The 13,721-nt window shown below is 38.9% G+C and overlaps 1 protein-coding gene across 1 annotated transcript; it reads right to left on the bottom strand.

Annotated features, from left to right (window-relative positions):
• Positions 1-8,406: 8,406 nt before the first annotated feature.
• On the bottom strand, positions 8,407-11,113 carry has1 (hyaluronan synthase 1; the record flags this gene model as incomplete). Its single annotated transcript, XM_081388320.1, has 5 exons — positions 11,082-11,113; positions 10,190-10,867; positions 9,841-10,066; positions 9,245-9,377; positions 8,407-9,082 (listed from the first exon to the last, which is right to left on the bottom strand). The coding sequence occupies exons 2-5, from the start codon at positions 10,850-10,852 to the stop codon at positions 8,407-8,409; spliced, it is 1,698 nt and encodes a 565-aa protein (XP_081244446.1). The 5' UTR covers positions 10,853-10,867; positions 11,082-11,113.
• Between the last annotated feature and the right edge of the window lie 2,608 nt (positions 11,114-13,721).

Below are 13,721 nucleotides of genomic sequence, written 5' to 3'. Positions count from 1 at the left end.
GTAGCATATGAATATCAGTACTGTGAATGGTGGCCGTTACAGGCATTTATTTTTTTATCAATGAAGCTGATTCATTTGTGGTTGCTGTTGTGGTGTAGCTTTGTTGTTGCGAGTGTAGTGTGTGAGAATAAAACAGAAATGACAGGGGCATGAACATGTTGTTTGAGGCCTACATAGCTACTCTTACTCAGAGAACTCTGTTTCCTCTTTTAATCATTCCCATATGTGCAGTCTGGGTCTGTAGACCCTCTGACGCAAGGAGGGAAGAAGAGACAGGGTGGGCAGGGTCGAAATAATTGCAAACATTTGTTGAGGGTGAAGCATCACTTTTACCATGGCTTGACTGCCAGTAACAGACCGAGGTTTCTTCATTTTTCTCAAGCGTAATCACGATGAGTGTTGCGTGTTTAGGTCAATCCATCTTTATATCAGCTTCAATCTGTATATCTGGCCAAATAAAACATGACTAAACATAACGGAAACCACTGGTTGGAAAAACGCTGGTTGATGTCAGTATAACCGCTTTATCGACCTCTTGATAAAGTTGAATGAGTAAGAATGATACAGGGCAGGGCTATTACAGGAATTTCACTATTTAAACAAAGAATACCGGAAGAACGTCATTGCATTACTGAAAAGTGCAAGTTCATCTGAGTCACTCCACATATGTGTTTTAAATGCCTAAAGATGCGGTCACATATAACGTTGAACCATTTATACGTATGCGAATGTGGGAGACAGGAAGCTCAAGCGAAGAAGTTTCGCAGTTTCAAAGTTCAAATTCACACCTGTGAATTGGTATCACAAGAAGGGATGCGACCAATAGAAGATTTATATCCCACAGCGTGACCTCTTTGCTGAATTAAAAGAATGCAAACTTTAAATTTGCTGGATTTGTAGCTGTGATGATCAACCTGGGGGTTATCATCACATGAACATCAGTTCACAGTGTTATTGTATACATTGATTTATTGTTTAATATGTTATGAGTATGTTTTCATGTTGTTTGATTAATGATATTATTTGTGATCATGTTATCAGTTCAAATGCATTTGTAATAGCACTGACATTGAACTAAATGTGTTTCCGTTGTCATGGGAGTTAATCGACCCCTACAGATGGTATGATCCGCTAGTGTTTGGCGGGAAGAGAGAAGGGCCAGAGTTTGTACAGTCAAATGCTGTAAGATGTGAATCTTCATTGTCAGAAGCTTGTTCCTCGAGGCTATCTGATGTCGTGTTTTGCTGCTCTCTGCTGCTCCGCGTCTATTTTGAGTATTTTTGATGATTTAAAAAAATAAAAAAATTTAACGTAGCCTATGTTTTTAAAAAATAGGCCATTTTACATCCTCAGAATCTAGTTTGAACAGCTTATTCAGTGGGATTGGGAGTTCCGTGTGAGAGCAAAAAAGTTCCCCACTCAGATTATTTGCTTTTGCTTCAGATTTTGCTTAAGGATGAAACATTTCCCCATGCACAGTTCACACTTGGTTCAAGTTTTTCACAGGAATTTGGAGCACTGACCAAAAAAATGCTGCTTAGTTTGAAAGTGACTCCTGTGCTTCATGTATCACTACACTATTGACAGTGAACAATGGACATTTTTTGCAAGCAAGGAGTTCTTGCTTTAGTGAAGTTGGATGTTTAAAATGTAGATACTCAGTCAAGACCATTTGTTTCCACATGTTATGTCCTTTAATCTATTTTTATAGGGTGTTTGAAAAATACAATACCTTGCATGTTTAAACATATTTGACCTAAAATACATACGTGATCAACTAGTATATTTTCAGGTAATTTTCTTACAATGATAAGTCAAGTCAAGTCAAGTCAAGTTTATTTATATAGCGCTTTTCACAACATAGGTTGTATCAAAGCAGCTTCACAGAAATAAATTAAAACAATACATCAATGTTTGTTTCTAGTGGAACGTCCACGTTTGGTAATGCTGATCAATGGTATCGTTGATTGATTAATTCAATTAAATATCCCCAAATATCCCCAACTGAGCAAGCCAAAGGCAACAGTGGCAAGGAACCTAAAAACTCCATCAGGTGACCTAATGGAGAAAAAAAAAAACCTTGGGAGAACCCGGGCTCAGTCGGGGGCCAGTTCTCCTCTGGCGTTTATGAACTATAGACCGGATTTAACTGTAAGATTAAAAGTATTATATAAATGCCTGGCTGAAGAGATGCGTCTTTAATCTAGTTTTAAACTGGGAGAGCGAGTCTGAGCAACGAACAGTATCCGGAAGACTATTCCAGAGTTTTGGAGCTAAATGTGAAAATGCTCTCCCTCCTTTGGTGGATCTGGATATCCTAGGTATGACCAAAAGCCTCGAATTTAGTGATCTTAAAGAGTGCGATGGATTATAGGGCGATAGAAGATCGGTTAAATAGACTGGAGCTAAGCCGTTTAGGGCTTTATAAGTCAGTAAAAAGTAATTAATACGTGACTTTATAGGTAACCAATGTAGTGATGATAAAATTGGTGTTATATGATCATATTTTCTTGATCTAGTTAGAACTCTAGCGGCGGCATTTTGAACTAACTGTAGCTTGTTTATTGAGGATGCAGGACAACCAGCTAATAAAGCATTACAGTAATCTAGTCTCGAGGTCATGAATGCATGAACTAACTTTTCTGCATCAGAAACAGATAGCATATTACGTAGCTTAGCAATGTTTCTAAGGTGGAAAAAGGCCGTTTTTGTAACATATGAAATATGATTTTCAAAAGACAGGTTGCAGTCTAGTATAACACCCAGGTCTTTTACTGTAGAGGATGAAGTAACAGGACATCCTACTATGTTAAAGTTGTATTGTGAGAGGTTTTGTGGGTGGTTTTTTGAACCGATAAGTATTACCTCTGTCTTGTCTGGATTCAATAAAAGGAAATTGCGCGTCATCCAATCTTTTATATCTTTAACACACTCTGTCAATTTGGATAATTTAGCGTTTTCATCCGGCCGTGATGAAATATATATTTGAGTGTCATCAGCATAACAATGGAAACTAATTCCATGTTTCCTTATAATATTTCCAAGTGGCAGCATATATATTGAGAATAATAGAGGGCCTAAGACAGATCCCTGCGGCACTCCATAATTTACTGGAGTTATGATCGATTTTTCTCCATTTAAATAAACAAAATGGTAGTGGTCAGATAAATACGATCTAAACCAGCTTAATGCTTGTCCTTGAACACCAGTATAATTTTGTAGTCGATCTAAGAGTATTGTATGATCTATAGTATCGAACGAAGCACTAAGATCAAGTAAAACTAGTATTGAAATACAGCCTTGGTCAGAAGCTAAGAGTAAATCATTTGTGATTTTAACGAGCGCAGTTTCAGTGCTATGATGCGGCCTGAACCCAGACTGAAACTTTTCATAGATTTCATTTTCTTGCAAGAAAGAGCCCAGTTGAGAGGACACAACTTTTTCTAGTATTTTAGACATAAAAGGTAGATTTGAAATGGGTCTATAATTTGCTAGATTATGTGGATCTAATTGTGGTTTCTTAATGAGAGGTTTTATAACTGCCAGTTTAAATGTTCTTGGAACATAACCTAATGATAAAGATGAGTTAATAATATTGAGGAGAGGCTCTTCCACTACAGGTAACACTTCTTTCAATAGTTTAGTTGGTATAGGATCTAATAAACATGTTGTTGTTTTAGATGAAATGATAAGTTTATTTAACTCTTTTTGTTCTATAGTTGTAAAGCACTGTAATTGTTCTTGCGGGGTGATCATTGAGGACGAATTATAAGGCGCGATTGAGGATTGAACGTTTACAATTGTGGTTCTGATGTTTTCTATTTTCTCAGTGAAGAACTTCATGAAATCATTACTACTAAACTGTAACAGAATATTTTGTTCAGGAGACATATGTTTATTTGTTAGTCTAGCCACGGTGTTAAATAAGAACCTAGGATTGTTATGGTTGTTTTCTATTAGATTGCGGAGATGCTCAACCCTGGCCTTTTTTAGGGCCTTTTTATAACGTGACATACTGTCTTTCCATGCGATTCTAAAGACCTCTAAGTTAGTTTTTTTCCATTTACGCTCTAAATTACGGGTTTCTCTCTTTAGAACATGCGTAGTAGTAGTAAATGGTTTATTAATTGACTTCAATAATTATTTACCAAACCCTCCCATGATAATTACGACATTAGGGGGTCATCACTCTTTCATGCATTGTGACATGTCTGAGTAGCTCCACCCATTTTAAAGCAAAATGCTGATGTCATCAGTGGAGTGTAAGTGTCGTTTGTTTTCAAGTCATGAACATAACAGCAATGAAAATTGCATTGTAATCATTTTTGACACCCTGTTACTGTAAATGTAACGTTCTTATCTTCAAAGTTTTGGAAGTAATTTATGTTTTTTGTTTATGGTTGTATTTAAAACAAATTCAAAAATTGAACCTTCTATTATTGTGATCCACCTTGGTTGCCTTTGGTAACAGTCTAAACATGCTATAACACTCAAATGTTCTTCATAAAATGTTTTCCATGAAACAATTACCCCCAAATGGCACCCACCCTACTCTGATTCACCCTGTGTTCTTGTGTGACTAGATGCCTTTAATCACACAAAAGTGTAAATCATTTGCTTTGAATTGATCATGCATATCATGTTATCCTACAGTGTTATTGATTTTGCTGTAAATGACACTCAAACTGATTTATGTCTGCTCTGGTCTGGATGTACAAATGTCAGGGAATCCTCCCTTATATTGTATTTTGTTCAGATATATTACAAACTGTATTTAGAGGTGCACCACAGTCCACATCCTACATTGCTGGAAATGTTGTGTTTAAAAATGTAGTCAAATTCCAATCAGTTTTGTTTAATTAGGAATTCAAGCACATAGCGCTGAAACCCTATTGTAATTGTTAGAATTTCCAAGGATCAGCATTCTCCCCCAAAAGTGATAGGGCAGACCAAACCGTAAGTCGTAGAGACTTGAAACTTTGAGGGATGGTAGTACCCACCCGTCTACAACGTCAACAGAGCTCGCCCCAATCGGCTTGATGGTGGCGCTACAGCGATCAAAAGTACTTAATGGCTCATAACCTAAACTGTTCGTCGCAGACTCAAGTGTCTTATATTAGAATCATTGGCTCAAGACAAACAAAATGCATGTTTCGGATTTGACAAAATTTTCGGGTATTTTGGATTTTTCGAAAAACCTACTTTTGCAAACTAGTCCTAGGGTTTTCGCCTGATCAGAACCAAACCAGTGCAGAAAGATTATCTAGAGTCTGATTGTCAATAATTATTACAAAAAAAGTAAAAATTTTGATTCACGTCAACGACAGCATGCCAAAACTTTCGAAGTGAGCTTGGCCACTTTTACTAAAACGGATATCCCTCTTGAAAGGAATGAGATAATTTCACCAAACTCGGTATAGTATGGCCTCGGTCTGTGGGATTGGGGTTACAATTGTAACCCAGACATTCACTTTCAGTCAGTTACATTCAACATTACATCAGAACGACTGACAAATTGGGTTCCCTCCCAAAGCGGCGCGATTGCTGCCCCTTCCAGCGCTCCACTTAAGCCACCTAATCCGCCCCGCACTGGGGCGGAAGATGGGATAGGGTCTTACTCAGAGAAGGTCAATCACTGCTGTTCCTTCTGACCCACTCAGTGAGACTATTGGATAACACTGGGGAAGCGTACCTATGGAAAGGGACGCTACGGAGACCACATCCTGTCAGTAGGGAGTTATCATGTGGGGATTACACTTATGGACTGGCCAACAGGGCAGTAGTACATATGGAAGGTCTCTGGGGTAGCTCCAGCCTAGTTAGGGGGGAGTCAATATCGGGAGAGATGGCAGAGTGGGCTCTGCCAAGGAAAGACACGGGGTTCGCCGACAGAGAAGCCATACTGTGAAAGAATACACATATGGGATCGCCGTAGGAATCACAACATATGGGCACCCAGCCTAGCACAGGGGCTAACCAACTGGGCATACTCACGAGTGCTAGGCCTAGCATTGGATGTCTCCGCTACGTCTGACTGCCGAGGGTGCTGGAGGAACTCCATATGGGTTCACTAGTTGGGGAACTCACCTATGGAGCAAATAAGTGCACGAATTGTAAAACCTCACGAATGTATTGGGTGTTGCCCAGCTTGCAGCTCTACAAATATCTGCTAGCGAGGCACCGAGTGGAATAAGCACTCACCCCCAGGGGGCATGGCTGATCTTGGGCTTGGAATGCCAAGACTACGGCGACCACTATCCAGAGCACCAGCCTCTGCTTGGAGAAAGCCTTTCCATTCTGCTGTCTGTCTCAGCTGTTCTGAGGTCCTGAAGCTCTGTGTTTGGTCCGCATATAAGCGCAAAGCACGAAGGGGACAGAGCAAAGCTATGGATCTGTAAGCCTTGGCAGTAAGCACGGACGAGAACTATCAGGCCTTGGATGGGAGACACGGATTACCCCACCAGACGGCAGCCTGCAAATGCATCGCAACCGCATGCTCCACCAGGGGGGATCTCTACCCTTTGGCTACCCCACCATCAAGGGTTGTGAGGGTGGAAGAAGTACCTGCTCGGTTTCGGGCAGAAAAAGGTGCCTTCCATGATCTGGTAATCTCTTCAGGCACTTCTAGGAAGAAGGGCGCTGGGGTGGGACGCTGTTGATCAGCGTGAACCACCCCGAGATATCAGTCGCCCAGCCTTGAACGTTCGGGGCACTGTGAAAGCCTACACTTGAGCCTGACGCTATCAGCGGCCTGGGAAAGCATAGCTGTCAGCTCTGGGTCAGCGTGCTTTAAGCCCGACAAGTGAAGACAGAGTCAAGAAATGACTGCATCCAGAAACACATGGGTGGAATAACATCTTTAAAAGACACAGTCTCATACCCGTGCTTGCTCTTTTAGGGAAATAACTCTTTTATTGTGCTGGTCATAGCACGAGTGCACAGGAACTATTTTAATTCAACTGCAATAAGCATTCAAAAAGAAAATGCTCTTTGAGAGTGCAATGTCCCTTTAAATGGCGACCACCGCTGACGTGAAAGCTTGAATATGCGATTGCACGTGCTCATTGTGCATATATATACCTTTTTGTGGGGCGGGGTGCACGATGCAAATCTCGCATGCCAATGTGCATTGGCTCGTTTAGTTTATAGTCGCGATTGGGCTCTCAGACGAGATCCCAATTCGTCAGTTGTTCCGACTTAACTTTGAACATGACTGACTGAAAGGGAACTCCTCTTTCTGAGCAACTTTGCCCATAGGACCACTGCTGTCAATCAAATTAAATATTGGAGATTATTTAAAAAAACTACTTTCACAAACTAGTAAAAGGTTTTTGGCTCAACCTCGATAACAATTAAAAGGCTTTAAAACATATCTTTCCTTGGTAAATTGCCTGTTTTGGCTATAAATGGTATTTTTCTTCTATGATCTAGGTGGTTACAGGCTTGCTAAATAAAACATACCTTTTTATGTAGATGCTTAAAGACATTAAAGCACTTGAACTCCATTAATTGCTGCTTGCAGCTATACTTTTATATTTTTTGTCCATCAAAGTATAACAAAACATTTTTTCAACAAATGTCAAAGCAATGGTTGAAATAAGTTCAGCACGGTTTCCTTTAAAAAATAATTTATTCTCTTGTGTTATTAAATAACAACCATTTTTGAGTTCACATTTACAGAATATTGCTGGCAATAAATATACTGACTCAACATACTCTCTTCAAGAGCTAAAAGACAACAAAATGCCCTGTCACATTACATCAGAAAGAATTACAAGCATTGTAAATCAGCACATATGCTTCTCATGAAATATTTGTGTTAATAATTAATACATTTATTGATAAATAATTATATCATATTTGTGTAAGTAGTCATTCTGATAATAACAAATGCTAATACATCTTCAGCAGCACATGGTCAGTGCTGTTCACTGTGTCAGGTATGTATCTTTTTATCAGCATTCTTTAAATAAAGTGTTGTTGTAACAGCATGTCTTATTGTTTCCTCAGTTATCTCAACAATCAATCAATATCACTTCAGTAAGCTCAATGGTGTAAAGTGCTATGTTACAATTCCCTCAATAAAAATAACATCTGTAATATTGAGGTTTACTTTTAGGCTATATTTGTTTAATTTAAAACCTTACAGCATCAAATGTTGACTACTGCTTTCTGCACATTTAATACAGTCATTGTATTTCATAAAGGCAAGTAGTTTCCACATCATTTCTGATTTCTAAATTCATGGTATTAATGGACACCATATCATGTGCAATACTAATATATACATAAAAAAATCACAAATAAAATTGCAAGTTAAAAAACAATCTATAAATAAAATTGCATGAAGACCATAAAAAAGTTCAAGTTTTCTTAAATAAATAAAAATGTGCCCAAATAATTGTCTTATACATTCACAGTGTAACTCTGTGAGCGTTTTCGTAATAATCTCCGAAACCATATCCAATAAAGGCAGATCATTACAAGCCAGTAGCACACATAAGCTGTAGATCCAAATATCAAAAACTTGATCTCTTCTTTTTTTTCATCTGTTGTCCACTTCTCATTGCATTCCCTGTAGATCGTGTACCCCAGGCCTGCCAACAAGACGGCTGCCCACACTGAAAGGGGTGCTAGGGGAATATAGTTCCCCACCATCTTACGACGGCCCGATGTCCCCCAGCTGCTTTTATTCATGGTGATAATGGCAAAGTATTTGGCAGGCAGGAGGCTGGTCATGTAGAGGGCAGAGTATAAGGACATGAAGAGCATCACTGCATTTTGTCGTAGGATGCAGGCATAGGCTGCTTTTATCAGACCAATCAACTGGATGCAGCACAAAACCCACAAAATGTCCCATAGAGTGGCTGTCCAGAAGAGCTTGATAATGGTGGCAGTGACAAAAAAAGGAAAGATGCCTGAGACAATGGATTCGTAGGTCATCCACAGGTTATGCTTGTGCCACCACATAGCATTATAGAGCCATTCACGAAAGTAGGATTTGGTCCAACGCGTCTGCTGATTGAGCCAGCGCAGAAACTGAGCGGGAGTCTCGGTATAGCACTTAGAACGGGCAGTATACCTTATAGGAACAGAAACTCACAGTTAAAACATGTCTGTTTGAAATTAAATACAGTTTAGAAGTATTTGACAGGAGAAGAATGTTATAGAGGACGATCACTTAGCAATTTTACTTCTAAATCATCAATGGTGAATCATATTTGGCCATACAGTAACCACTTACTTTGTAGCATAGCCCATGCTTAGCATTCGATTGGTGAGATGGCGGTCATCCCCAAAAGTGCAGTGGGTACCAAGAAACTTCTGGTTGAACCAGGATTCCAAAAACTGCTGGAGGACGTCATTCCTATAAAGACCTGAAGCGAAGATAATCAAATGCATTTATTCATACAGACAAAATATTAAAACTTAGATCAGAGTAACAAAAATATGCCTACTTGGTTAGATCAGATTAGAACTGAGTAATCAGTGCTCTGAGTGGACCAAAGATAGTTTAAATACTTATTTAAAAAATATATTTTATTCATGCTACACTCTTAAAAATAAAGGTTCCAAAAGGAGGTTTTCGCAGAGATGCCATATAAGAACCATTTTTGGTTCCCCAAAGAACCTGTCACGTCTGTCAGTGAACAGTTTTTAAAATAACCACTTTTTTTCTTATAATGTCATGAAGACAAATTATGAAGACAAACTTTTTTATTTGAAATAAGCTGCACTGATGACTCATTCAGTATAAGACCAAGAACATGCATTTATATGGCATAGGGTAAATTTTGTTTCATATACAATTTTGGTTTAAAAAGGTTTTGTATTACATACCTAAGGGGCCACTGATACAGGATACACAGTCAAAGAAGGACTGGCAGGACCTCTCAATGTTAAACGCCATCCAGTAGCGCAGGCTGCTCATGAAGCTGATATAGGAGTCTTTAAGGTTAAGGATCATCACGTCACCTCCCACGGCACCGTATTTCTGGTTACTCTCCAGCACCTTGCAGAGCTCCACTGTGGCCAGAGGGTCTAATTTTGTGTCCGAGTCACATACCTGATTACAAAAAGCAGAATATGAAGAAAATGGAAGAGTGATGGAGTATTTCTTACATATTTGTTACCCTAAAATTCAATGCTTAATTTGTTCTTAGTATAAGTGCTTGTTAATATCACTAACCTGTATATAATCCACAGAGGATCCTAGTGCCTTGAATGCTGTATACATCACTTCCCTCTTTCCTCCCCATTTTTGCATGATGCAAACACACTTCTTGGTCCTAATGAGTTCTTCAACCTCCAAGCGCTGGGGGTCTTCAAACATCACCCCATCATTTTCTTCTGTAACTTGGCCTGTGGGGTTCCAAGAGTGGTAGTTGTTTTGCCATATATAACAGCCAGGATCCTGGTCTGCAAAGACCTCCCGGAACATCTCCATCATGTAGCGGTCATCTTCAGAGTTTCCGTCCACCACCATGACAATGCGTAGGAGCTCAGTTGGGTACTGCAGAGCCCGTACTGACAGAAGGCACTCACGGAGATAGGCAGGGTCCTCCTGAAAGGCTGATATAGTAAAGCCAATGGATTTTGTGTAAGAGCAAGGTTTGCGTCTTGCATGCATGCGCCGATGCTCCACAAAGGCAAAAAGGCTCTGAATCAGGACATGGAAGCATAGCAGCAGTCCATAGAAACCAAAAGAGATAATGTTAAATGGAGATGTAGCTATCTCAAAACCATGAATGTATGCCCATAACATCACCCCAAGCACCAGGAGAGCAAAAAGAAATGTAAGAATGGCTCGGATCAGAGAGCCAAAACTCCTTAATACTGGCTTGATGTCCATTTTATTATCAAATTGCTAGAAATAACGAAAAAAGAAAAGTATGAAAAAAGATTTAGTTTTGAAGGATAAACACTATTTTATTAATCATCATCAAAAATTGGTACTGAAAAAACATCAGGTAAAGTTACTTGAATATATATATTTTTTAAATTACACATAATATAATTTGTAAAATTACACATATAATAAATAGTATAGAATTAAACTAAATAAGCTGTTTTTAACATACCTATTCGGACAAATCTTTACCCAGGTTTATTCACCCTTTCCTTAACCTGCTCTCCTCCAGATCTAACTGTTCATTCAGGACCTCAAACTTATAGGCTGTCTCTGAGCTCAGGAAACACCCTTTCTGCTGCAGATGTGTAATGAGCTGCAAATGCGCCTTAGCTCAGAGCACGCCTCACTCACAGGACTTCCATCCATGACTCACACAAAATATACGTCACAACTCGGTTCTCTTCTTATTACATTTAGCCTACTGTTGGGTATGGGGCGTAGAATTTAGTAGGGACGCTAGGGACGTGTCCCTACCAATATCCAGTGACACTGATATGTCCCTATCAATAATTTCGATGAAAAATTAAAATATATTTATATATAAACACTGTTGTCCGGTTGTCTCTTGTGGTTTTTATGTATTATGCTTATTTTATTTAATCAGGAAACATATTATTTAGATTAAAATCTCTTACAGGAGCGTTCTGAGAAAAATGCTCAATTCACGGTACACAAACGGTTAATATAGCCTATCTGAGTGCCGCCTGCTTAACACATCGTGTGTTAACATATAATATACCATACAGTATAAAATCATTATGTCTGTAAAAAGTCCCCATAAAACATAAAAACACAACATTGCTTGTTCTTGCTGAAATGAGAGTAATGTTTGATGAAGTTGAAACCCTTGTCGTCCCAGTCTCATCAGCTGAGGCTGAAAGAAGTTTCAGTGCTCTTAGGACAATGAAAACATGGCTCAGAACAATGGCACAAGTGACACTTAACAGTATTGCTGTGTGTCATGTCCAGCAGGACAAACTGGACATTATTGATGTGAAACAAATATGCCAACAGTTAATTTCTGTAAGTTCACTTTTAAATGAAAATTCTTTTCATCATTCCAGTCATCATTTACTCTCCCTCAAGTTGTTTCAAACCTGTATGCATTTCTTTCTTCTGCTGAACACAAAGGTATTTTGAAGAATGTCGGAACTATTCTTACATGTGTTCAGAAGAAGAAAGAAATGGAAACAGGTTTAAAACAACTTGAGGGAGAGTACATGATTTTGGGTGAACTGTACCCTTTAATGACAGATGCAGCTCAGCTTCAGGGGATGTCCCCGTCCCCACCAATTTCAAAATCAAACCTAAGCCCTTGTGAGGCTTACCGAAGATGGACGATCGTCATCAATTTAAGGTTTTAATATCTTGGTTAAGGTTCAAAGTATCTTAGGGAATAGTCATGGTTCACAAGGTGTGCATATGCTGCTGATAATTTATCATGCTATTCTTTGCACTATATTCCCTTTTAGGTTTATATTTATATAGGGGATAGAATATAAAGAAAAAAAATCATTATGGAAAGTCCCCATAAAACATGAAAGCCCAGTGTGTGTGTGTGTGTGTGTGTGTGTGTGTGTGTGTGTAGGCCTATGTGTTTGTGTGTGTATGTGGTTAAGGTAAACCCTACATTATGGGGACAAAATGTCCCAACAAAAATGGCAATATATGTAATCGTTGTGCGGACATTTTTTGGTCCCGTGAGGAAAATAGCTTATAAATCATACTAAATTATGTTTTTTGAAAATCTAAAAATGCAGAAAGATTTCTATGATGGGTAGGGATTTATACTTCTGCGTCGGACCTACGCCGGAGCCTCAACGCTGTAGGCAACGTGTTGAAGCGCAATTACACTTGCAGAATGAGCGTGTGAACCCCGAGGGAGCGGTCCTATAGCAGACCAATCACAGCGCTTGCGTCCGTGTAGAGTTGACATGTTTTTACATTTTTGGAGAGGTGCACGTCAGGGTACGCCGAAGGGTACGGGCGTGAGTTCGATGCAGAAGTACAAATAGGCCTTTTGGGTTAGGAATATATAGGGGAGACCGGGGACAGTGGCAACACTTTTTGCATTTCCCTCAGTTACTCAGAGACTATTTGGACTACTAGACCAACCAAATTTGTATATATTAAACTCGCATCTGTCTGCTAATTACCCATACCATTTAAAGATGATTATAATATGACATATCATCATTTGAATGGAAGAAGTCAGATGTTGCAACTGACCTCGACCCAGGGGACGGTTGCAACATGTTAAAAATGAAATCTTAAATTTCATTAATTAACTTACGCTTTATGTCTCAATGAGCATAGAATTCTGAAAAGAATTAGAATTAGTCATATTTATCAAATAACAGTTATTGAGTTTTGTTTGTTTATGTGTAGAACGGCCTACATAGATTCAGTGTGCAGGTGTTACAGATGCTATTCAATCCCTCCATATTTCAGTGTCAGACAGGAATAATTAAACAATTTGCAATGTAACAAACTTTTATTAAACATGCAATTTAAAACTTGTTGCAACCGTCCCCAGCCCTATCAGCCATGACAGAACATCATGTGCCTGCTAGACACACTGACTTTGACACATGCTAACCATGTCACTTAGAAGTCAATAAAACAATAATAATGATTATATAATAATAATAATTCATACAAAATGTCAGGACAGTATGACAAAAAATATATCTCATGAAAAAATGGACTGTACCTCCAAAACAAGTTTTGTTCAAAAAATGCAGCAGCCGAGGTTGAATATGTCTTCTGTCTTCTTGGTGGGGGGAGGGTCTAGCATGTTCAGTATGAG

Source organism: Scardinius erythrophthalmus, assembly GCF_964197995.2.
Source record: "Scardinius erythrophthalmus genome assembly, chromosome: 16".
Classification (NCBI taxonomy): domain Eukaryota; kingdom Metazoa; phylum Chordata; class Actinopteri; order Cypriniformes; family Leuciscidae; genus Scardinius; species Scardinius erythrophthalmus.
Note: the sequence above shows the minus strand (reverse complement) of the source record. Positions and strands in the feature narration are given on the sequence as shown.